The 25,837-nt window shown below is 40.5% G+C and overlaps 1 protein-coding gene across 1 annotated transcript in view; it reads right to left on the bottom strand.

Annotated features, from left to right (window-relative positions):
* Window positions 1-25,837, bottom strand: part of LOC126175421 (protein cueball) — a 161,075-nt gene that overhangs the window by 18,631 nt on the left and 116,607 nt on the right. Inside the window, exons 2-5 of the mRNA XM_049922220.1 lie at window positions 6,444-6,653; window positions 2,826-3,006; window positions 2,229-2,729; window positions 826-1,281 (exon numbers count right to left, since the gene is read on the bottom strand). Of these exons, the coding sequence (XP_049778177.1) occupies window positions 826-1,281; window positions 2,229-2,729; window positions 2,826-3,006; window positions 6,444-6,653 (1,348 nt within the window). The remainder of the gene's footprint in view (window positions 1-825; window positions 1,282-2,228; window positions 2,730-2,825; window positions 3,007-6,443; window positions 6,654-25,837) is intronic.

A 25,837-nucleotide genomic window follows, 5' to 3' on the forward strand; every position in this document is an offset into this window, starting at 1 on the left:
ATTCACAAATAAGTGGAATATAAGAAATTTTTTGGGCTAGTAGAAAATATATGGGGAAATTCCATTTACAACCTGCTCTTAGAAAGCCAACAAAATACTTTTAAAATCTATGCTCCAGAGAAGCTGTTGAGGCAGCAACACCCTGCCAATCATTATTGATGAATGTGTTCAAATTGTGTGCACTACACATAGTGTCATCGATTTGTTTGTTTAACTTGCCAGATGATGGTGAAACTAAATTTAGCTATAGATGGATTTTTGAGTAAGAGTATTAATTCTATCAATGCATTACAGTAATAGTGTTGCAAGTGATGGTGGCAAATGCAATCAGTAGTGAATAAACTGGGGCCAATTCTGAGTAACATTATTGTCAGGAAACATTGAGAAAGACTCACACCTCCAAGTTCTACCAGATCTCTGACAATTTGGCCCTACATTCACACTTCCATGTGAGCTATAGAGACCAGACATTTGAAGGTGATAGCTGTCTCCAATCCAAATATCTTCAAGAATGTAATAACAGAAAATGAACTGAATTGAGAGCCTGCAGTAAAACACAATGATTTACGTGAAACAGCAATATTTGTAAGTCTGCAGGCTATTGTGGCTGGAGTCATTGAAGGTAAAATAATCTAGGTTGTTAAGCAGCATCTTGTTCCTCTTCAATTTCTTCTTACAGGACTGATGTTTTGACTCATCAGCTAACCATGGAGATCCTGAAGTACAAGATCTTGCCATTCTCTAACACCTCCTACACAAAAGCATCCAGTCTCTACTTAGCAGATAAATAAGAGTAATTCATTTTTCCTTCTTACAAATACTTACTCGCAGTGGTGCAACTCCTCCATCACTCCTAATCCAACAAATACATCTTCCTGCCGGCAGTAGAGGTGACAGTATTCACGGAACAGGATCACATCTTCAGTACATCTGTTGCCACTGAAGCGTCCACTAGGGCAATGGCATGAAGGGGCTTTTATTGTGTCATTCCAGTAACAAGTTCCACCATTCATGCAGTATCCACTACAGAGATCAGTTTCACAGCGATCTCCACCAAAACCTGACATACACAAGCACTTTGGCCAACCCGTATATGCTTCAGCTGAACATGTTCCATGGACACAGTAATTGTGACAGAGTGGGAGTTCACATCTTGCACCTGTGTACCCCACTGGACATTTACATGCTGGCACAGAGTTCTCATTATTTGCTGATACTATGCCATCATTCAGACAGTAACTCCCATCTGTAGGCCATGTTGAAGGCACTAGCATTACATTCCTACAATAAATAAATTTTAAAAAGTAAACATTAAAAAATGTAGCTCATCAAAATTAAGTTAAATTACATCTAAACACATGTGCAAATATGAAAGCCATAAATTAAAATACTGAATCAAGTCATTATATCAAAGTGAGAAAAACCAAATCTAATTAATCAGATTACTCAACTTTAAGAATGGTGTGGTTTATATTGAATGTCATACCAACATACTGTTAAACATTGTTTTAAAAACTATTTATAGAGGGCAAAGGGGTATCTAAGACCTGGCTAAAGGGTAGTCCTTGCCAGTGGTTGATCCACAGATTTGACAAATAATACAGAATGTATGAGCATTCCTCAATGTGGAAGCAAAAACTAAATTCACCAGCTTAGTTCCTCTGTCTCATTTGGAGGGCCTTGGACATCTTTGAAATTTATAATGTTAGACCATTCAATTAATTTAGACTCTCCGCTGACAATGGAAAACTTTGTTTACAATATATTTCTGTCAGTTTATCTTTTTTACCTCCATGCATACAGTAAACAAAGATGATAAGTGAAAATAAATGAGTGAACAATGTGTAAGGCATGTTATTTTCTCATTAATACGATGATCTAAATAAAAAATATAAATTTCATTAAAATAATATGGAAGAATTCTTCCTAAATCAATTACAGTTGTTCAGCCTTGTGGGAGTTGTGGTCTACACAAATTGTAACAAAGAACAAATTACTCTGTTTACTACAATACCATTATTGCTGCAAGGCAGTTTAGTATTAAACCATTGGTACTCTTTTCTTACTTCAACATTATTCATCCACATTACTGCCATGAACACACATTTTTACTAAATGAATAAAAAAAAATATTTGAAATTTCTGTTCCAGTAAATGCAAACAAACAGTATATTATAAATTTTGATTCAAGAACTTAATGTTATCCAATAGTTCTCAATTGCACCTACCTTTCTGTAGTTGCAGTTGTCTGTAAAGTTGTGATTTCAGTATCAGGTGTAGCCCATGGCAAAATTTCTTTACTTGGGTTGTTTGCATAACATGATGAAACAACTACCGATGTTAAACCTTTCAAAATTTTATGGCCACCCCAGCGCTGTACTGTCCATGGGTTCAAACCCTTGGGATCCATCGTTCGAAGGCTCAAAAGTCTGCCATCTGCTTTATCTATCCAGAAAAGCCTTCCATGAGCAACTGTCATGGTGCGTGGTTCATCGTAGGAGCCTTTGTACAAGAGTTCTCTACCTGTTCCATCTAAATTGCTTCGTTCAATCTGAAAAGCATCACCTTCAGTATCATCACACCAAAACAGCTTTCTTGTTTGCCAGTCAACAGCTATACCCATTGGGTTAAAAAGATTCTCTTTTATTAGTATTTCTCTGTGAAAATAATCAAGCCTTGTTCTCTCAATTGTAGAATTTCTATATTCAGTGTTGGTCCAATACAGGTAGCTGGAAAAGAAAGAGAGAAGCCTTGTATCACAGAATGACATAAATAAATCTACAAGAAGTTAAAATTTACCATAGTGAGGTGGCTGATTATCTTACCGGCCACAGCTATCTACAGCAATTCCTTGTAGAGTAACATTCTCAAACTGATGGAGAACTCTGCCACTACTAGTCTGCCAGGCATGTTTATACCACATTAAAGCACCCTTTTTTCCTGTTGTCCAGTATATGGCATCAGTCACATTGGAATATGCAACACCCATTATTTTAGTAGCTGGTTCTGTAATACAGCAGAGTGAATTACACAACCTCTCATCACAGGCTAACAACTAATATACCATTGAAGAACATTCCTTTTTTGTGGTTTCTTTTTTTTAATTGTAAAGCCTGTCATAGTTTTAAGCTTTTAATATAGTACATGATAATTACAGCGATGACACACAGAATGATAATCTCAAGCCAAAGCATGCTGGAACTGGGAAAGGCCTCTTGTTTTCTAGCTATAGTAGTTTGACCATTACGTTCCCAATGTAGCCAAATTAATTTTGCCTAGTTCTTATGGAATTTTATTGTTCTAATTTTATGCCTGATTAACAACTGCTGAAAACTGCTGGTTGATTGTGAATTATGTAAGCAGGCATGTGTCCTATCATCTGGATGGTTGTGTTTTTTTCGGATGGGGGGTATTGCAGCTTTTGCAGTCCCATCATTTCAGCTATGTTCAGTACAGTCTGATGTTATGCAGTCGATGATCACAAGTCTCCTCAAGATGTATGACTAGATCAGAGACATGGTTCCACAGGTGGAACCTATGAATTAATGTGTCAATGGGATCATACGTTGCACATGTGGAAGTTGTGCTGAGATGGATGTTGTATAACTTTTTTAATTGGTTACCATTTTTTCCACTGATGGTCAGGTACCACATGGCTCTAATTTAGATGTTACAACATTGTGGTGTAGATTCCTCCAGATAATATCCTAGTTTAACCAGGGATAGAGTTCTCTTAATTTTTTTTCCTTCACTGTTGTTAAAAAGTCTTGTTAAGAAATTCTGTGTATTGTGGTTCTTGTTTAAGTAGCTGAACTCTTAAAAATATGACTTGATAAATTTTAAAGCTCTTGGTATTACTGTTATTTTGAAGAGCAGCTCCATGCTTACTAGCTCCCATTTGTTGATTAAGGTTTCCAATACTATGGTCCCCACTCCGCACACTTTCATGCGTGAAGCTAGTCAGGAGAGATTAGCAATTTTTGCCCCTCATGGTTGGGAGTGTTAAGGCATCTTGATGCACTTAAAACTATTTCTCCTCATAGTAACCATCACAGCACTCATTTAATGTTGTCTGCTATGGCAACAGGTACTGAAAGCATCCATGCTAAGTAATTCAGTTTCAGTATTACCTAGTTTTTTAGTGTTGTGTTTGCATTGCCCGTGGCTTACACACACACACACACACACACACACACACACACACACACACACACATATTGGCAGATGTACTGTGCAACTTAAGTCACTACAAATGGCAACAAGGAGATTTTCATTTATTTAGCAGAGCACCCATTGCTACAGTAAAATCGCTGATTAAGCAATGCATTAAAATTAGATCCTCCAGTGATGATACGGTATCCTGTATGTCATCGGCGTATGTTGCAAAATATATCCTGATGTTTCTGATAGTCGCACCACATGATGTGGCCGTGATGTCTGTTAAGAGGGGCTCTGCAGCAATGGCATTTGAGCCATTGAGAGTGGGCATTCTTACTGGCTTGAATGCTCAGTTTCAAGAGACAAGTTTAAGTTTCTTTTGTTTCTTTCAATGATCTCCTTACTTTTTGGTCTTGCCCATTTTATGTATGGTTTCGCAGATATTTTTATTGCTTATGACAAGATATGTCTTCCCAAAGTTATAAGTGAACTGTAACCCTTGCTTTGTGTAAAGGCATTAATTATATCATAGAGATTGCTGGTGACAGATATTACACTTTGGCCACCATGTTGCTGTATTGATATGCACCAAAATTCTTTAATACTAGTTGTATTCATAGTTTGACCTTTTAGTCAGCATGTAAGAGAGTGATGGGACTCATTTTATTAGTATTCTTGCTGTTACCCTTCTTATGCAGTGGCATGAGAATGCCATCTTTTACTGAAGAGTTGTTTTTTCTGCATCCCACTTTTTTTTTGCGCTATTTCCAGCAATGTGAGTCTCAAAAGGTCCCAGTGATATTTGTAAAATTCTGAGTGGAGCCTGTCCAGTCCTGGTAATTTTTCTTTTACACCTTTGTTAACATAGTCTATAAGTGGTCTTCAGTGAAGGGTGCACTAAGGTTTACTGTTTCATTCTCTCTCATTCGACCAACAATCTTTTCAACCATCCTGCCATGAAGACATTTATTTGGTGAACTCTTACTTGGGTTAGAGATTGCTATAATATTCCTGCCCACGGGTTATGTTTTCATGGTCGTCTAGTGGTTTGTTTCCTACTTCTTCAATGACATCTACCAAAGCCACATATAACCCCCTGACCATTTGCAGTAGGTGTTATAAACCAATTTCCTTGGAGACTTCACCTTTGAACTGAGCTCTCACTAAGTTGGCCTCCATTTTTAATGCTAATTCTTCAATGGCATCTACCAAAGCCACATATAACCCCCTGACCATTTGCAGTAGGTGTTATAAACCAATTTCCTTGGAGACTTCACCTTTGAACTGAGCTCTCACTAAGTTGGCCTCCATTTTTAATGCTAATTCTTCAATGGCATCTACCAAAGCCACATATAACCCCCTGACCATTTGCAGTAGGTGTTATAAACCAATTTCCTTGGAGACTTCACCTTTGAACTGAGCTCTCACTAAGTTGGCCTCCATTTTTAATGCTAACAAGCTATTATTTTGGATTTGTATATTTTGATGTTTTAATAACAGCATCGGTCAGGATGGTACTGCATAAATACAAATCCCATGAACACTGACTATAGAACTTACTTTTTTTTTTTTTTTTTTTTTTTTTTTTTTTTGCTTCTGCTGAAGGCTTTTGACCTAGCATATTGTTTGATTCTCCCCGATTTTAAATTTAGCTGTGCATGTCCTCCACTGTAGAACAGTACTGTAGTGGCCTTCACATCATGAAGACCAAACACCAAGCTTATGTCATTTCCACATCTAGTTGGTTGTCCCACAAGAAACTGACATTGAGCTTTCAAAGCCCTCAATGACAAAAAGTTTCCACATTGGAGGTTTACATAGGTCTAACAGACCTAATGATTGTAAACATTTTCAGAGAAATTCTACCCATTCTACTTGCAGAGTATGTAGTCACCAAAGTGTAAATCAAACACTCTCCTGAAATTTTTGCCACATTCCATGACAACGGAAGTCTTGGACATGTCATTTGGGCTTGGTGCATTGGTTTATGTTTTGAATTTGGTCATTAACACCTATCACAGAGTTAAAATCACTCCCAACAATATGATTTCCATTAAAAGAATCTTTCAGCTGTTTAAATACTCCACATGTACATTTATTATCTACTGAACAGTTGTATGATAATAATCAACAGCGATTAAAATAATTTTGACATATGCTAGCACCTTTAAATTTCCTTGACATTCGCTAAACTAAGTGAGTAGCTGCATATTTGCAGAGTCTATTTTCCAATAGAAGGAACAAATTATGTAAGTTCTTCTCAAAACATTAGCAACCCAACTTACCAGAAATAATCATTTTTGGTTCTTGTTCTGGAATCCCAATTTTGTAGCTGTAAATGTAAGAGTCTTTTCCCTTCTTATCCACAACATAAATTTCATCACGTTGATTGTACGATAATTCTTGGACACTGTCAAATCCCCCATCACTAATTCTTGTTTCGTTGCCTCCAATGATTAAGAACTGGATTTTACTGTCCACAGCAACAGCAAGATCTGTGGAAGAAATTAGGTTTAAAGCAACTTCTGAAATGACACAACACACATTATCTTACTTAATTTTCAGCTCTATATACTTAAAAGCAGAGCCTCCTCTCTCTCTCTCTCTCTCTCTCTCTCTCTCTCTCTCTCTCTCTCTCTCTCTCAAAATATTTAAATTATTTGGTGGAATGAAATCAGGCTGTAGTTAGACGTGATCTGCTCATCTTTGCTTTACTTAAGTGTTAAACTACAGAATTATCTTCTGGCAGACTTCAATATGCAAATTTATTGAATGAATCCAAGGGAAGTCCAGGTTTTAATTGGCTTATGAATTTGTCATTCCTTACACATGCATTTTTCACTAATTGGTATCAAGGGCAGAACCAGTGTGAACTGGGGTAAATTAATGCATCTGTATTTGGTTCCTTATAAACATGTGCAATGTTCCCACATAGATATAGATCAAGGATCAGAACTCTCTGGATGGCAGCATCCTTTTTTGTAAAATGTGGATAAAATGCATTATTTCGAAATATTTTCATGAGAGCAAGATGGAGCAAAACAAATAAATCCATTTACAACAGCAGTATTTTGGTTCAGCTGTGTTTTACTGTTTTGTTTTATCTATTCTACCAAATAAAGCCAAGATGGTGTTTAGCACCATTATCAAAAATCTCAAAAATTTCTTGAACAACTTAATTCAGATATTCATGCAATGCTCTTATAAACATTCAGACGGACATATGTCACATATTTTTTTGAACAGTGATGCACAGGTTTTCTATTACAACCAACTGTGAGAAAGAAGACGCTGTTCCACACTGTGCTATAAGAATGTGCAGTTTCATTTCCTTTCTCGCAGTCAGTTTTAACAGGAAATAGAGAAGTTATATTTACAGCTAATCAGCTTATGATTAGAACACTACTATTAACACCCCCCCCCCCCCCCCCTTCAACTGCTACTAGGGAATCTAACTCGTCCAAAACTCTGAAATCCTACCCATTTTCAGATTAAAACTATGCAAAATATTGTCACTGAAGTTATTATCCTCAAAGATACAGCAGCAGGAGAGAACTCTCATTTGCCAATGATCCCAACCGATTCACCCACTCATGTTTAGCAATTTCAGTTCCCAAGCAAGGTTTTATTTGCCATAACAATAAACAGGACTCAAGGTCAGAGAGAGGGGGGGGCAGGAGATAGATTGAGGATAGGAGGAGGTGGAAGAAATTAGGGGGTAGGAGGAGATAGAAAGAGAGAGGAGGTAAGGAGATTGGAGTGCATATGCAACTCCCACACCTACTTAGCAATTGTGAAGTATTGCCAGGTTCCCTAGTAGGGTATATTGATGTAACAAGCAAGACTTTCAACTTCCTATCTATCAGGACAGATTATTAAAGTTTAATATGTCATAGATGCTGAGGCTAATAGATGAGAAGTAACTCAGATTTGACAAAGTTGACAAAGACAATTAGCTGTGTTATTTACACAAAAACCATCCTGACTTTCACCCTAAACGACTAAATGAAACCATAAAATCTAAATTTGGATGGCCATATGACTCCACAGCAGCCATTTAGAATTGGCATTACAGTTGGCAATTATGCTTAATATGACATCCACGCTGTCACTTCACGAACGGTACACAATACACCATCTGCCACAACTGTGCAGTGGCTTGTGGAAAGCAGATGTACTGTAGGCACACATGGATGGAAGCCCTTTGTTATACTGGTCAAGATAGTAAAAGCTGAAAGTAAATAACGTTACATTCTCTGAAAGACTTATTATATAACCTCAGTTTGCCATATACAAATCCATAATACTATACTACTAACCCATTAATCAAACCATACTTACTTACATTGTCCAGGACTTAATTTAGTTTCACTTGTTATTCCATCCCCGCCCCTCCTTGCTGCCACCTCCACATGTGTACTAATACTCTGGGAACCTTGTTGTACATTCTTCATAGCACTCATTACGGGATACAATAAATAGTTGTACTCTAATGAGAACAGTGTACAGTGGTAATATGAAAGTGTAGTTTTAAGATTTTTCAAATAAATTCATTTTACATCAACATACATACTCCACACACAACACTGAAGTGTCTGGCAGAGGATATTTAGGTTAGTACTACATTTTAAGGTTTCTTCCCATTCCAATCGGTTATTGAGTGCAGGAAGAGTGACTGCCTAAACGCCTCTACAAGCACAGTAATTAATCTAATCACATCTTCACGGTCCCTGGAAGTGATACCCAGGACATGAAAAGTATCTTCAGATTCTCCAGGCAATACAGATTCCTGTGATTTTTAAAGTCTGCCAATACAGGGTTTTTCAGCATTTCTATGATGCTCTCCTGTGAATCAAGAAGCCCATTTCCATTTGTGCAGCCATTTCCTGTAGATATTCCATATCACCTGCTGGTGCTATTTTGTATGGGTCCCACACGTTTTCTTGGAAATCAAAAAAATAAGGCAATCAGATGGATGTAGTAATCACAGGTGACCACAAGGGTGGGGCTTGAGGGCAGGGGGAGGGATGGCGGCACTTGCTCCCCTCACCTTCACCTTGAATGTGGTAGGGTGGTGGGACGGAATTAAGGGAAATTACGGTTTAACATCCAATTGACATCAAGGTCATTAGAGATAGAGCGCAACTTCTGACTGTTTCAAGGATGAGGAAAAATCTGCCATGGCTTTTCAAGGGAAATCACAGAAAACCTAAATCTGGATGCCCGGACGCAGATTTTAACCACTATCGTCCCACATGCAAGTCCAGTGTGCTGATCACTGTGCCGCTTCACTTGGTAGGAGTCTGCATTACAGCATTTTTATTCGATACTGAGTTCTTACACTTCAATTCTTTAAGATATAATAATTTTTTTTGTTACCTACAAAACTTAGTTTTTGTTACGTACAAAACTTAGTTTTTGTAGCCCAAAATGATTTCAAATTGGTCAGCTCGATTATATAAAAAACCCATGGCCTCAGTCCGTGACGTTTGGATGTTATTTGAGAACTATTCCAGTAATTTATCTATAACCCAATGGAGATTATTCTCCGATAGCCCTCATAAATGAGATTTACACCAGCATCAGTGTTTAATTCTGTAGGTTGGAGACGTTATATCTGATCTTTCATTCCTTCCAAATCTGCTAAGGGCCTGAAATCAGCGAAGCAAGGGAGAGTTTTAACGCAACTGGCCACTGTGTGGCACTTAGGCTACACTTGGTACATTCAGTATTATTTTTGGCGTGATATATGTATTTTAGCTGACAGTGTGCTACCAATTACTGCCAAACAAGAGCCCGTGCTGATGAAGTTAGCAGACCAGTACAGAGACTAGGAAGACAGACTGCGACCCCTCTGGATGATAATAAATCGGAGAAACGAAACTGGAGAAAGTATTTCAGTCTCAAGAGAGCCGACGTACTTTAATACTTGAGGTATCGAGTATCAGATGCTTTTCAACGGTCATCAGCTTACGCCGATTGAGCAGCACGTCTGTCGCGAGAGAGCAAGAAGGAAAAAGTATGGACTCGGGTCTCTACCCACACGTGCTGATACGCTGGTTTGCTCCGCGCAGAACGCGTTTCGGGGACCGCTCGCAGACTGTTTCCGTGCGCCGGCGCGCGCCTTTCGTAATAACGGGCTCCACAAATAATGACGCAATGCCCCCCCCCCCCCCCGCGCATGCTCTTGATAGCAGCAGCAGCAGGCGCCGTCTACCGTTGGCGGGTGTGGCTCGCTGACTAGTTGCTGCTGAACGCGAAGGTCACGGCCGACTTCTGTGGCGGCACGCCCACCACTGCTGCAGTTGTGCCACCTTGCAACAACTATGTTACTCTCCTCATTGCAAGGGGCAAAAGAAAAAATTAATGCAAGGAAGTGCATCAAACTTTATCTTTATTCATAACTCGTTCTCTTGCTTTTATTCCCTACTTTACTTGTTAAGGAAAACAATGCAATCTTCGACCGTGTCTCGCGCTTGCACGAACCGCCATCGTTCGTGAATCAGGCATAGTCACAGGCACATTGTCTGTTACGAACAAATTATTTGTTTCTTAATGCTGCCGATCATATTATTTAGCCCGCATCTCGTGGTCGTGCGGTAGCGTTCTCGCTTCCCACGCCCGGGTACCCGGGTTCGATTCCCGGCGGGGTCAGGGATTTTCTCTGCCTCGTGATGGCTGGGTGTTGTGTGCTGTCCTTAGGTTAGTTAGGTTTAAGTAGTTCCAAGTTCTAGGGGACTGACGACCATAGCTGTTAAGTCCCATAGTGCTCAGAGCCATTTGAACCATCATATTATTTACATTTGGTACATTAAGCATTTCGAACAGTGTTCTCTGTAATGTAAGAGTTCACAATAGAGCCTACCCAGCGACCCAAGTTTCTTTCATCTCTTATTTGTAGTTGCTATCTTGCTAACACTGAGTCGCAATGGAAACAAATCTAGTTTTGTCGTGGAATTACAAGATTTAGCAACAAGATGTTCAGAGCTTGTAATATTATGACAACAAGAACAATAATTCAGTAATATTCAACCTGGATTCGGCACTATGACATGTGAAAATGGCTGGTAATAAGTATGCCATTGTCTTTGTTGACATTGAGAAAGAACATTGCTCTACTGATAGACCTACTCTCATGAAGATCCTACAGGGACTAGGACTACACCCTCTGCCAGGCACTTTATTGTGACTAGCAGAGTAATCACGTAGATGTAGATCTGAAGATCCATAATATTATCCAGCTGACAAACAGCAGCAGACCACGAGTTACGTTCAGAGGAAGCCTTTCCAAGAAATTTTGTGTACGGCCGCTCATAAAAAAATTGGTATTTTTCCATAAAATACAGATATCTCTCGCTTTTTCACCGACATATCGATATTTTTGCTTTATATTATATTTTTTCCGCAATTTTCGATAAATATCTGAAATTGTTCTTTTGAAATTTTAGTATAACATAAATTTACTTTCACTGTGTGAAGAAATCACGCCCAGTCGTTCTCTTTGACTGTGTGAAGCAAATATAGATGGCACAAAGAAGAAGTCAGATTGCAGTTGAGGGTGGCAGTATGAATGGAATAACAGGATATCCAATGTGAAGAAATAACACACCAGTTCGTTTTAAAAACAATCTTTAACGCAATGCATTTCTTCACATCGACATTCTTCGAAAGCAGTCGCTGGAACTAATGAACAAAAATCTAAATGCAAGGTTGGCCTTTGTATGGTGCGGAGACATATGAGGGGAAATACTGACGTACTCGGCGCTACCACAGGAACTTCACCACGCAACTGCTAGGTCACTGGCGTTTGCAGAAATTAAAGATCAGGTAAGTCGACATGGAGTGTTCCAGACAAATCCGATATGTGACGAAACCGAACGACGGACCTATCGGACACCTTTTATTGTGCCATTGTCAGCAAAATTGCTAACGCCAAGCGTGAACGTGCATCGTTTTCCTTTCAATTCTTGTTCTAAGGGGGATAAGCGGGCTGCTAGTTCGTTGATGTACAGAATATTTAATAATAAATCAAAATCTTAAGTACACAGCTCTAAAACTGGCAGTATATTTACAATCTGCAGCTTTTTTTTTTTAGTCGCAACGTCGATATTCTTTCCGCCGATATATCGATAGCTTCTCGATATATCGTGTGCTGGCAAAGGTATCTTTCAAAATATCGATATACCGGATTCCCGGTATTTTTAATAATATCAACACTCCTAGTTTTGAGATCAAGACAGGAGTAAGACAGGGAGACGCTCTCTCTCCTTTCCCCTTCAATTGTGCACTACAAAAGGCAATAAGCTAGTGGTGGCAAGTGTTAACTAGACAGGGAATTACTAATTCCATCTGTCTGGGGCTTAACCACAATGGGTTCAATGTTGATTGCCTGGCATTGGCCGACAATCTGCCACTTCTACCTAATTCAACAGAAAGTTCAGTGATTCGGCTCAATGTTCTTAGACAAGCAGAGCAGCAATGGTAGGCCAAACATACATCACGAACATAAGTGATCCTCCTTGCCACAGCACTTTGAGTTGAGGAGAGAAAAGAAATAACAGGTTTAACTATCTGGGAGAATGGCTGGATCTTTCTGAGAGAAAGTCATTACGAACTAGGATTAACAAGCTGGACCTGGAATACCAACTGACCCAGAGCACCTGTAAGAAGAAGTGTGTCTCTCATAACAAAAATGAAGCGCTACCGGACACACACACGCTCAAGCCCTATATACTTCAGAGCGTGTAGAACTCAACGGCAAGGGTCTCACAGACGAACTTGAGAAAGAGAAAGATACTGGGACCAGTTCCAGGAAGGTAACGAATAAAAAAGACGACCAAAGCAAGACCTCTACAAATACTGCACACGTGAATAGGAAATGACATATAGCCTTGTGTGGACATGTCTACAAGATGTATCCCAGAAGGTAGACGAATCAGCTTTTCGCATACTGGCGAAAGACGATGACCAAGCCAACATGGTTGACGGAAGTGGGAGGTACGGAGATTTAAAAGACCCGACACATCTCATCTCATGAAAGTGCTTCAGCAATTAAGTCTCAGGGCAAGCTACCAACAAAGACAAGTGTCCTCTGGACAAAGGAGGAGAGGGAACACAGTCGGAGGACACGCAACTAATGGGCAAACATGAAAACCCACTACAAACACCATAGTTTAATTTTTTAAGTAACAAAGAGTCTAGGATCGCATGTAAGTTGTTTAAATTTATTATCAGGTGATCGGTTTCGATCGTGGTACGATCGTTTTCAAACCATTAACTCTCCATGACGGTAGCTGGAGAGTGTGTGGCGAGGAGCAGCCATCAATGTAGCGCTGGTAAACACATACGTTCTAAGATATAGCTTTTATTGTTTAAAAACTTAATTTTGATCACTGTTTTCAGAGAGAGTGTTCTAAATGACACCATAGTTTTAAGTCGTGGCCCTCAGCTGATCTACGCAAAACAAGAAGAAGAATGATGATTTAGTAATAGAACCTAATGATTCCAGTTGTTTTAATGGCGCAAAGGAGATGGTCAGACCCGGCGCTGGCACAAAGCCAACGTCTATCGAACGGCACCAAGCGGGTCACCGAGCCCAACGCGGAGTATGTTATCGAGTCACACTCTCTGCGGTACTTCAGAGTGATATAGACACAACTAAGCACAATTGTGACCAGAAACAACGCGCTACAAGATCTCCTCCTGATTTCCGGAAAAGGCAGTTAATACAATCACTTTCTCTAATCCGTTGCATCCGAGCCTACAGCGTCTTAGGCAACGATCGGGAACCGGGCTACAAATCTGTCACTGCTGAGCGACTGCAGCGCCTGCGCCGTGGACCACTATGGTATTTCTACGTTCATCCATGCTCCTTTCTGCTCAAAGCTTGCTGACAAGGCGCTTCCTGGCTCTATAAAGTACAAAACTTATGTACAGAAGAGAAACGACAAGGACTTACGTCACTCAATAACATCGGCAGTCTGAAAACGGCCTGTCGCAGCTTACATGAACCACCTTCCTTATTGCACTTTGAGCGATCTATGGTGGTTCTAGGCGTTTACATCTCAATGCTGCAGCTACTGCTGTAGCAAATACTCAGTTTATAAGACGACATGTGTTGAAGTATTGCTAATTATCAGTTCAAATCGTGGTTGCAAACAAGAATTAGCTAGCGAAGGACGGAACGACTGGTAGAAGCCGAAGTTTGGGTTCTGGATGAATGTAGGAACACTTTAAAACGAATTATCTTGAAAGGATAGGAGGACGAAAGGCATCATCGCGTTTATAGCATTTGTAGATTTAGAGAAAGCTTTTGGTACTGTGAACTGGAATACATTCTCTGGGAATTCTGAAGGTAGCAGATAAAAATAAACGGAGCAAAATGTTATCCACAATTTGTACAGAAACCAGACGGCAATTTTAAGAGGGAAAGAACATGAAAGAAAGAGGCAGTAATTTGTAATAGTGATACAAGGCTGTAGCATATCCCTCAGTAGGATAAACATTAAGCTAGATATCTACAAATGTACTACAGCTCTCTAACGTATCAGCCCCTTAATGACTGCAGAGATAATGTCAGAAGTTAGATTAATTACAACGCTCGCACAGGCATTCCAGCAATCCCCCCTCCACATGGTCCATGCGCGAAGGTAACGGGGGGGCAATAATACGCAGAACAAATGCAAATATCCTCTCCCGTGCTATTACTAGTTTAGTTTTCGACGCAGTCAGCAACAATTTCGGAGATACAGTTATTACACAGTTGAACAGCAAAATCATAGTAAATTAATGAATTTCTGAATTATAGGATGTCGAGAGACTATTCCAGCTGGACAAGCATACACGAATGATCTCCCATGAGAGGCTCGGGAGTTTGCTCACTACACTGTTTAGCGTTAATAGGCTACAGAAAACTAGAGTTACGGGATTTGTGATGAAAAAAGTGAGATTAAAAAATAACATGTATTTTATCTTACATATTCTTTCCTATCACAGGCTGTTTGTAAATCAGGATTCCATACCTGTGTATATGCAAAGAAAATCAATAGTTGTACTGCACACGTTTCAGATTCGAAACCAGGAAAACTAGGCATCATGAGGTGGGTACAGCATGAAGGGAAGAGTGCAATACATACTTCTGGAATTACGTTACCTCGCGCAGTTGGCTTGTCAGATTTTATTTTCTGCAAGTACCAGTAAAACCCCGATTCTCTAATGAATCTAACTCACATGTATGAAACAGCTCCAAACACGTGACTACTTAACAAATGAGTTAATGTAAATATTTGACGTTAAGCGTGTAGGCGAGGGAAGTTAGAACAGCTTTGAAATTATGTGTAAAGTTTGTTGGAACAAGCGAAGTGCTCATCCTCAAATACTTGAAGAATGAAGTCCACGTACTAGCGCACTGTCAATTAACGCTGCCTCGAAACAAAACACAGTTTCTAAATATAATGCTTGTCTTAAACCTGTAAAATAGGATTACACTTCTTAATGAGTGCATTGTAACACAAATTTCAATTTTTGAATTCTGTCAAAAACTGCTAAATATTGAAAATCGAGGCCGTTAGATAAGCAACCTGGAATTGGTATTTGTTTCGAAGTTCAGGGATAGTGTCTTACTAATATCAATTGCATTCATTTCAATGCGGGATTTTTTAGCTACCGTGGCGACGAGGCAATACAGGAGTACGGGGATATACTGTGTTGTACAGTAAAAGTAAATTGGGGCATTGTTGGCTCGCGTGCGTCATTGCCAAGCGAGGCCGCACTGCTTGTAGCGTCACGAGAGTAGAGGCTTTTGAGATATTACTTATTTGTATAAGTATCAATAACAAGTATTCAATACTTTTCATAGTATCGTAAGAAATATCAGAGTATCGGTATGGGAAGTATCGAATACCGTTGAGGAATGTAATAACCTTTCAGTGGAGTTATATTCACCGCACAGAGAAACGTGTGAAAAGACATGTTTTAGGCTGCGTATCAGAAATAGAATGGTTATTGTAGAGATGACTTTTCATTAGGAACATAGTTTTTTTGCTAATGATGCCACGACTGGATCTACATTGAGTGGAATTTAAGCTAAGGCTTATATTTTTTCTGTCTGGACTATTTATCCTTAGATGCTTACGTTTGTATTACATTTTATACCCTGGTTGGTTTATGCAAAAACAGTGTTACTGTGGAACTTAACAACACTTAAAAACGAAGTTCATATCTTGTATTGTCGGAATCGATATTTCTGTACCGGTACTACCGAGATATCGAAACAGTCTCATGTATTAATATAGATGCCATATGTCTGATCGAAACTGGTATTCGAACGACCCTAGGCAAGAGCAATGCTAATTGTATATTATGCTGGTCAGGAAACAAAACGTTTGTTGATATGTTCGTAACTATCTTTCAAAATATGACGCCCTTCAAATTTCGGTAGGGCTGGCCCCGATTGCGACGTTCATTCGCAGAAAGGGATAATAATAGGATGGAAAAGAAGTACTAGGCGAAGTAATGTAGAAAAGGTTGTTTGGAATGACTTACGCTACTTTATGTTCGGTCTCACCGCGAAATTCGCAACGTGTTTCCATGGCTGACCAAGGGGCAAGGGGCCCATACGGTAGTTTGTAGGGGAGGGGGTAGGGGGAGCAGACGGGGGGGGGGGGTGACGCGGAGGTATGGAGTACTTTTCATATTCTGGAAAACAAATGGCGACTTAGGCGACTTACAAATTACCATAAAAAAGTTCTAGTTCCGACCTCGTTAAAAACCAGCGTACTCGTTTTCTTGAAAGAAAACGACCTGACGACACCGTATTATTTCCTTTCCCGGAGGGAGAGGGTGTTTGGACCCCCTTGAAAAAGAGCGCGTTGGTGTATGACGTGGCCACGCCATGGCGTACGTGACGGGCGACATGGAGCCCGGAAGGACACGGCGGTCACAGCGGGTAAGCAGAACACCACCTGCCCCCTTCCAGCATGGCGCTATCAGGAGCGCCCAGGCGCGCACACGCCCGCAGAAAAATGCGAACCAAGCCTGCGGCGCCCACGCTATCCCAGATCCCAGACGCCTTCAGGCGTCTTGCAGGCACCAAGCTTCGAGGAAATGAGTCAGCACGGTTATGATTCTCGCCACACTGTGGACGTATCAGCATTTTTGGCTTAGTCCACACTCTGCCACTCTGTATAAATAGCTGTCCAGTGTGATAGTACGCATGGCTTGAAAGATAAGCGCAATGTGGGGAATACATAGCTTGTAGCATACAAGCGAGCGCACCTCTTTACTATGAATAAATGTTGACTAAGGTCAACTCACTGCTCAGAAAGCAACAACGGTCTCTAATAGTTACACATTATTAAAGCTTACAACGGAGTGAATAGTAGGCACCAAATGACAGCATAACGAATGATCTGAAACATAGGCATATTTAGGCTAACCAGGCGTCCCGGTTTCGCCGGGACAGTCTCGGTTTTCACATAAATGTCCTGGGGTCCCGAGAAAATCATTCTGGACGTATAATTGCACCGGTTTGTAATCTATAAACAAAATGCGCGCAACTGAATTTTCCATTTAATCAAGTATTTGTGAGAAAATAAATTTCCGAAAAGTAAAATGTTATAGAAATATGTATTTTTTCGCAGTAACGCCTATAGGTCTACCGCATTTGGTTTAGCTCGTCTTATGCCTAAAGGCTGTGTTGAAAAGAAAAGCAGGCATTACCCACCCCTGTCTTTAACTTGCTGACCTTCCACTTTATGGCCCTCGAGGCAACAAAAACCAAAACCGAATGACGTGTAAAGGAACATCACTTAAACCATTTCTCCTACGGGGACTGCAGCCATGTGGAAGTTAATTTCGTAAAGAATGTGAGCGATGCAGCGTGCGTTGACAGGGCTTATTGGATATTGTTTAGCATGTATGCACGCTTGCCCCAACGATCTGCAGTCAAACGAAATCTTAACTTTTAGTATGAAACGTGTGATTCGTATCTGATTTGTTATATTACACAGTTTTTAGGACAAATAAATTTTACCTAGCATCTGTTAAGTGATTAAGCATTGCATAAAATATATCCAAGCTATTACAAGAAAAAAAAGTATATGTCAGTCTCTTTTATTTCTGAAGAAATAAAGTTTATTTATGTGTAATGTACTTACCTGTACCTTCCCCATTCACAAAATGGAGATACGTTCTTGCGATGGGCTTTTCAGCTCTTGCATCGTCATAGGTCTACTATCGATTTCAAAGTAACGCGGCAACTGACAAGAAAGTGTAGTAAATGCAGTAATGAATTTAGATGTGATGTATAAACACAAGTCCCGGTTTTCTATCTTTGAAATCTGCCCAGCCTAGGTGTATCCATAGTTACTGTATCAGTGCAATAAATTTAAAAGTTAGTAAAGAGGGCACGACAGTTGCACAGTTTTTAACGCTCAGTTGTTCATGTCGCCATATTTCTATGATGAATGAATTTCACTGAACAGTTGTTTGCCTCCCTTTAAGTTTAAAAAAAGTCATGGAATTCCGAACAACTCTATTTCAAATTAACTTTCACAATCAGCACTGCTTTCAAAGACTCCGCTTTCATTTGAGTTTTCTCAGATGTCCGTACCTTATTTGTCAAAGAAAAGACACCCTCGACTACTGCATTTGTACCGGGAAGACTTAACACAAATACCGCAATCTGCTCCCTTTCTTAATTTCCTGAGGTATGACAAACTGCTGCGTAGTAACACACTATTGTATCAAGCCATCATGGTTAGTATTGTAGTTTGGTAACACATTCGTAGTAGACTAGCAGCACTTTTGCACTTCATCCCATGTAGGTACATAGTTTAGAAGAATTGAAACGACATTAAAATCATCCACATACCGTTCACTGTATATTGGCATTGAAATATAGTGTAGATACTTTTACAATGTTAGAGATATTAAAAGTTATATACTGAAGTGTCACATGACCTTGTGGGGACAATGGTACTCGACCCCGAAAACCTGAACTGTCCCGACCAAATCTGGTAAGGGCACTAGCCTGAATATTGAGGAGAAGTGAAGAAAAATCCGACAAGTGCGTGTAGGACTCTCGCGCGCTCTGAGGGTTCCGTACAGAATTACGAGGGTAAGTCAATTATTATCCGCAATTTAGTTATATTTTCTTTATTTTGGTAGTACTGTCGTTGTACGTTGATGACGCAAGCTTTGTTTATTTATTGTTATATCTTTGCAATTTTCAAGCTGCTAGGTTAGTTTCGTTATCGCTGCCATGCTGTTAATCATGGCTGCTCCGCTGTCTATTTGCACCAAAGAAGAGCAACGCTCAGTGATCCGTTTTTTGTGGTCGGAAGGCGTATCAGGGGCCGAAATTAATGAAAGAATTTCGGTACAGTACGGAAACAGTGTTTTGCCACAACGGAGTGTATGAATGGACTGAAAAATTCCGAAATGGTCGCACAAATGTTACGCACGATGAAGTTGCCGGACGACCGTTTACCGCCACAAATTATGAAACCATTGAGCGGTCACGTGAAATGATTCTCTTAGAAGATTAACTATTGACGAAGTGGGACATCATCTGCAAATCAGTCACGGTTCTGCCTACGAAATCATCCACAACACACTTGGGTTTCACAAAGTTTGTGCCAGATGAGTCCCAAAACAACTCACACAGTTGCATAAACAAACGCGCTTGGACATCTGTAAAAAAAACATCTGGATCGCTATGGTAACGAAGGGGACAACTTCTTAGACAGGATCATTACTGGTGACGAAACACTGGTCCATCATTACGAGCTGGATAGTAAACGGCAGAGTATGGAATGGAAACATCCAAATTCGCCGTGCAAGAAAAAGTTCAAGACCCAACCCACTGCTGAAACGCTCCAGAAACTCAAATTTGAAGTAATGGATCATCCGCCATATAGTCCCGATCTTGCCCCCTTCTGACTATCACTTGTTTGGTCCACTCAAACAGGCTTTAAGGGACCGGGCCGTTGATTTGCCTCGGACGAAGCAGTGAAAGAAGCGGTGCATTCCTCACTCGCACCTCAACCGAGAACCTTCTTTTATGAGGGCATCAAGAAGCTTGTACAACGATGGACTAAGTGCGTTGAAACGCAAAGAGACACTGTCGAAAAATTATGTTCTTGTAAGTTACCTATTTGATTACAATAAAATTTTATAACTACTTTGCGCATAACAACTGACTTACCCTCGTATGTATATAGATAGTTCATTTATATGTTCTTATCAAGGAGTTTGCGAGAATCAAAATAGGTGACAGATGGACCAACCTTTCTACTGCATTGACTTACAAGTTTAATTTTTTACACCGCGAAGGGACCACAGACCTTAGTATTTGACATTGAGAAAGAGGTCTGAAACAGACGGACAGACAGATAGAAACCAAAGTGATCTTACAAAGATTCCGTTTTATCGTTTGACGTAAGGAACCGTGAAATATTTACGTCACATTACACACTTCACAATATGGTCTCTTTCAGCCACGTTATCTATCTTGTGATGTAGATAAATTACTTAATTTACCGGCCTTCTCATCACTGAGTTTACTGTGTCACTCTTCACTTCGCTCCCGGTAATAGTTTCATGTCTCAGTATTTCTATAACTCTCTTTCCAAAAACGTCATACTCTCTACGACATTCAGGGCTTTGGACACGCAGCACTTTTTGAACTCCTTAACTGAACTGGGTGTTTCAAAAAACCGAAGGGCAAAACTTCAGGAACAGATTCGTCGCATTTAAAAAACAAAACAAAAAATCCGGTAAACATGGGCTCTAAAATACAAACTTTAGGAGGTGTGAGCACTACTAAATCTTCGATACCGTGAAACAAATCTCGTTTACTACAAAACTCTTTGCTTTCCATATTTTGGGAAGAGGTAGTATGGACCGAAACAAGAAAGTATGTCCAGTAATCATGGCTCTAAACTGCTTGCCGTAGAAGCTATGAGCACTTTACCAATAGAAGAGATGTGTTTCACGGTAGCTAAGATGAATCTGTCCTCACATCTCGTAAGGTAATAATTTAGAGCAGATGTCTACTTGACTTTTTCCTTCTCGTTGTATGAAGAATCCATTCCTGAAGTTTTGCCGTCGAGTTTTGAAACAGCCTGTAGAATCTGGCATACTGGGCGCCATGAAGAGACAGTACACTCACCCAGTAACGCTGACTGATGCCTTTTTAAATTTGTCAGATGGAGTGATCCCCTTCTAAAAGCCAATCGAAACAGTGCTAAGCGACATCGAACACCTGCACTTTTGAAGTCCTACCTGAAGGTGAAGGGACTAGGCCTGTCTTTAGTGCAGCAACTTTGTTCTTTATTTCACGTGTAAGGTGACATTCATAGGTGACCAACATGCAAAGCTCGCTCATTTACTGAGCGGCGCATCAGGTCTGCGATTCCAGACAGCAGCCAGCTAGCTAGCTAGCGAATCATTAATTCTGTTGTCATCCAATATATTTCTTGTCAACGAATAAAGTAACCCCTTACGGGAAAATTTCCTGGGCAAAGTTTCACGCCTAGGAATGACGTAAGGGGAGGCGGGGAGAGGCAGGGAATGATTTTCCTCTCCCTCGGGTAACATCTAACTTCAAACCATATTTTTTGCCATTTTATCTATAAAATAGAATTTTTGCATAAGGAATAACCACGAATTCAAAATTTGTATCATAACTGTATCATATTTCTAAAATTATTGTATTCATTCGAAGTTCTCATCACTCTTTGCTGAAGACTAAATCGTACCGTTTAGTTAGAGAAAATTTGCCGAACTGAAGAACGAGTACTACATTGACGTTTCTGCGATGCTAAAATATACCGGCATTTGTAGGATCGTGTAGATAACCTGCACTCTAATTTTTCATTGGCGAATTTTATGGCAACAGTGCCGCTTTTATTCCAGCCAATATCGTAAGTATTTGCCAAACCTGCACAGAAAGTGGTCCATGTTGAGTTCCCGAAAAGAGACGAAATGTAATTTTAGAGTTTTAATCAGTCGAACATACGATCTTTCTTTAGTGAGAGATGACAGATAATGTAATTACAAAACAATTCTCAACAAGTGGAAGTCTATCACAAAGCGAAACAGCGAGGAAAAAAAAAAAAAAAAAAAAAAAAGAAAACGTGCTCCACGAAACGAAGACCGGCACCAACAGTGTAACTCTTAAGTCATCCTCCAAGCCTTATTCTGTGCATACAGAGATATTTTATTTATTGTGAAGATGCGTTTCTAAACGTTTACTTAAACTACAACTGCTTCGCTTAATATATAACAACGAAGCAGGACATTTTAACCAGACTACTTTGTAAACAAAAAGTTCTCGGAAAACTTCAGTTCATGAAAAACTTTCTGGTATGATGCGAAGTAAATTCGTAGCTTTCAGACAATTTCGCTGTCTCAGCTGCTCGACATACCTAAATTTATTCTGACGACGGCGAAATTTGCTCGTTTCTCTGCCGACCAGAGGATTATATGCTACAGTTCATATTGTTGGGCTAGCTTCTAATGAATCACTACCGCAGCATCAACATACATGTATATAGTAAACCTGAACTCCACCGACGAAACTTCCGAGATTCTTCAAGGGTATTTTGATACACGTAATCCGTGGTCTCTGGCGACTCGTTACAGATTAATTGTATTTTGTTCGATTTCTGGCCCCGGCAGTGTTAGTTGTACGGTAACAGCGACATGCTGCAGTATGGATAGGTTTAGCGATGACGAAATGGCTTATCTGCAGCTTCTGTATGGGTGTTCGCTGACACGTTCTACATAATTACGAATTTCGTATTCAGGATCAATGGAATAAGTACTGATGTAATGTAATGTAATGCCGTGGGATAGCGGCTCAACGACAGAATGCAGAGCTGCTCACGAAGCGTCGGCAACAACGAACAAAGATAATTGGGGTAAGAAACTGAACAAAGCCATAAACTCTTTACTACTCAGTAACGAGCCACCGAAGACAATAGGTTCCTTAGACCTGAACACTCAGAAAACATGCTAGGATAACCCGTTATGACGATAGTGGTTTGTGGGGCGGTCGCCATTGTGGTCATCAGCACCCGTACAAGTCCCCGATCTTTCCAGTTCCAATCTCGCCACTTTCCGAATGATGATGAAGACAACACAAACACCCAGTCCCAGGGCGGAGAAAATGCTCGCCCCGGTCGGGAATGGAACCCGGGACGCCGTGATCAAGAGGTAGCAACGCTAGCCACTAGACCACAAGCTGCGGACAAAATTTCGTCGGTAGCGTACGTGCTCACTCTGAATGAATTATTAGGAGGAGTATGTTAGCATTGAGAAGACCTGGGATAAAAGCAGACTGTCAAGAAGGTTCTAATAATATTAAGATATTTGCAGAAGGTCTTGAGAATACGCTTTATAATATAACGCAGATGCCGGGTAAAAACGAATAAATTACGGCAAAATGATCCGGAAACCAAATACGATACAATGCAGTGCGTGGGCATGGCTGCAATACCTAGGGGAGTACTACTGGCCGACAGCGTTACCAGGAACAGAATAGGAAATTATGAGGAAACGACCATAATAAGAAATTTCAATCAACGCAAAACCATAGTATCACATCACAAATAAAACCACAAAGAAATCTAACGCGTCACAGTGAATAGCAAATATTTCGAGGAAGGTACTATGGGCAGGAATATACAGGCTGTAACTAAATTCCCTTCGCAGACTTCGAGGACTTTTAGTGGGATCAAGGTTTAGCATAGGAACTCATGTACGGAAAAGTACAGTTTCCCCGCTACACGCAAAATGCTGCAACGCACGCTGCTCTCCAAATCCTTCTGCTCGTCTTCTGGGTCCACCAACAAGTAGCGCCCGATGTGACGACCACAGACAACGATACAAATACGGCTTCTCCGCACCAAGTTCCGGTCAAGATCAAATCCCTGGTCCTCGAGCATCAGCCGCAGCTATAATCCGCGGCAGCAGATCTTCCTCGGATGCCACAGTCTCGTAAATCAAGGATTTCATAGAGACAAATCCGTAATGCGCATGGGACATCAGGTGAATGACATGGATAGTAGTCTCTTAAGTGATGCCGAAAATGCGGGAGATTTGAACGTGTGATGCGATATTTTGCATGAAGCGGGAAAACGGTACGTTTCCGGACAGGCGTTCCTATGCTGAATTTAACCATCTTGGTACCCATTACAGGTCCTCAACGTCTGTAAAGGGAATTAGTTACACTCTGTAGAGTATGAACAAATAAGCAACAGTGCAAGAAGATCGATGAAATCTGAAAATCTTTTGAAGAGAGAAGACTGCTCTACTTCGTAAATATCAACAGATTGACATAGAGAGTAATTAAGAGTAGACTGAGAGCGTGCAAACTGACTTATGGGAATAAGAGACACAAGGAGAATCACGGTGCAACATAGGATATCACATGAAAAAGTGGAGGAAACAACCAATGATATCGACGGAGCAAGAAATAGACAAACGCTATCTTGCCGTGGGGATACATAGCAGTCTCCTCCGAAAGCATGGAATAGTACTGGAAAGGTAGACTGAATAGCAGCCGCAAATGGTCCATGAACTATTCCTAATGGCACACCTAGTAGCAACTAACGGACGTACGATTATACGCCATAAAGAAACGGTTTTAAAACGTCAGAGTAGCGTTCTCGCTTCCCACGCCCGGGTTCCCGGGTTCGATTCCCGGCGGGGTCAGGGATTTTCTCTGCCTCGTGATGGCTGGGTGTTGTGTGCTGTCCTTAGGTTAGTTAGGTTTAAGTAGTTCTAAGTTCTAGGGGACTTATGACCACAGCAGTTGAGTCCCATAGTGCTCAGAGCCATTTGAACCATTATTTTTTAAAACGTCAGATTGCGCCTGAGTAATTTCAGCGAATCTCATATATAAAATAAAGATTTGCAATGAGAGAGATAGATATTCCGCTACTCGCTTTCTTGGAGAACGCATTCAGTAATCAGTATTTTTCTCCCACCTAGGAGATCTGTGTTGTTGAAAGTGGGGAACTAGGTCAGTACAAAACGGACTTTTCCGAAACCACAGTGTGATCCGTGTAACGTGCACGTTACTGGCATCCAGCTTTACGTCTTGTTTGTGCATTGCACACGGCCTACATTAGTGCAGTCTCCAATGAGCTCAAAATGCCCCGGAAGGCCGTGAAAGTGACCGTAGCGTAGCGGAGTAACGGAGTGATGTAAAAAGACCCAACGTGAACTAGTACACTGGCAGACCTTTGACCTAGTTCACAGAGCGCCCAATCACCTTGAGCGTTACGTAGCCGTCCTGCTCGACAAGTCAACTGAGACTCGTAAAATACAAGACGTGTTGTGTCAAGAGCACTTCGTGTTAGGCACGTAATGTTCTTGGTAGTCTCGCAGATGAATTTTAACATTAAATTAAGTACTTCATTCTTCTGCAAGCAGAACAGATTCTTTGAAGCGACTGACCAAAATGTCAACAACCGTGATCACGACAGGCTGCGCAGCGATGGACAGCACAATGTCGCACAGGATCTATTGTTGGGTTTATAGCGACTGCAAAAATAGTAAGAATCAGGTCAACAACATTACAAACTTGGATCTTTTCAACTTTGCGTGATCTTAAAAGTACTCCATCTAGAGAACGAGGTGGCTATGATACCTCTACGACATATGAAGA

This window comes from Schistocerca cancellata, chromosome 3, assembly GCF_023864275.1.
Source record: "Schistocerca cancellata isolate TAMUIC-IGC-003103 chromosome 3, iqSchCanc2.1, whole genome shotgun sequence".
In the NCBI taxonomy this organism is placed as follows: Eukaryota; Metazoa; Arthropoda; class Insecta; order Orthoptera; family Acrididae; genus Schistocerca; species Schistocerca cancellata.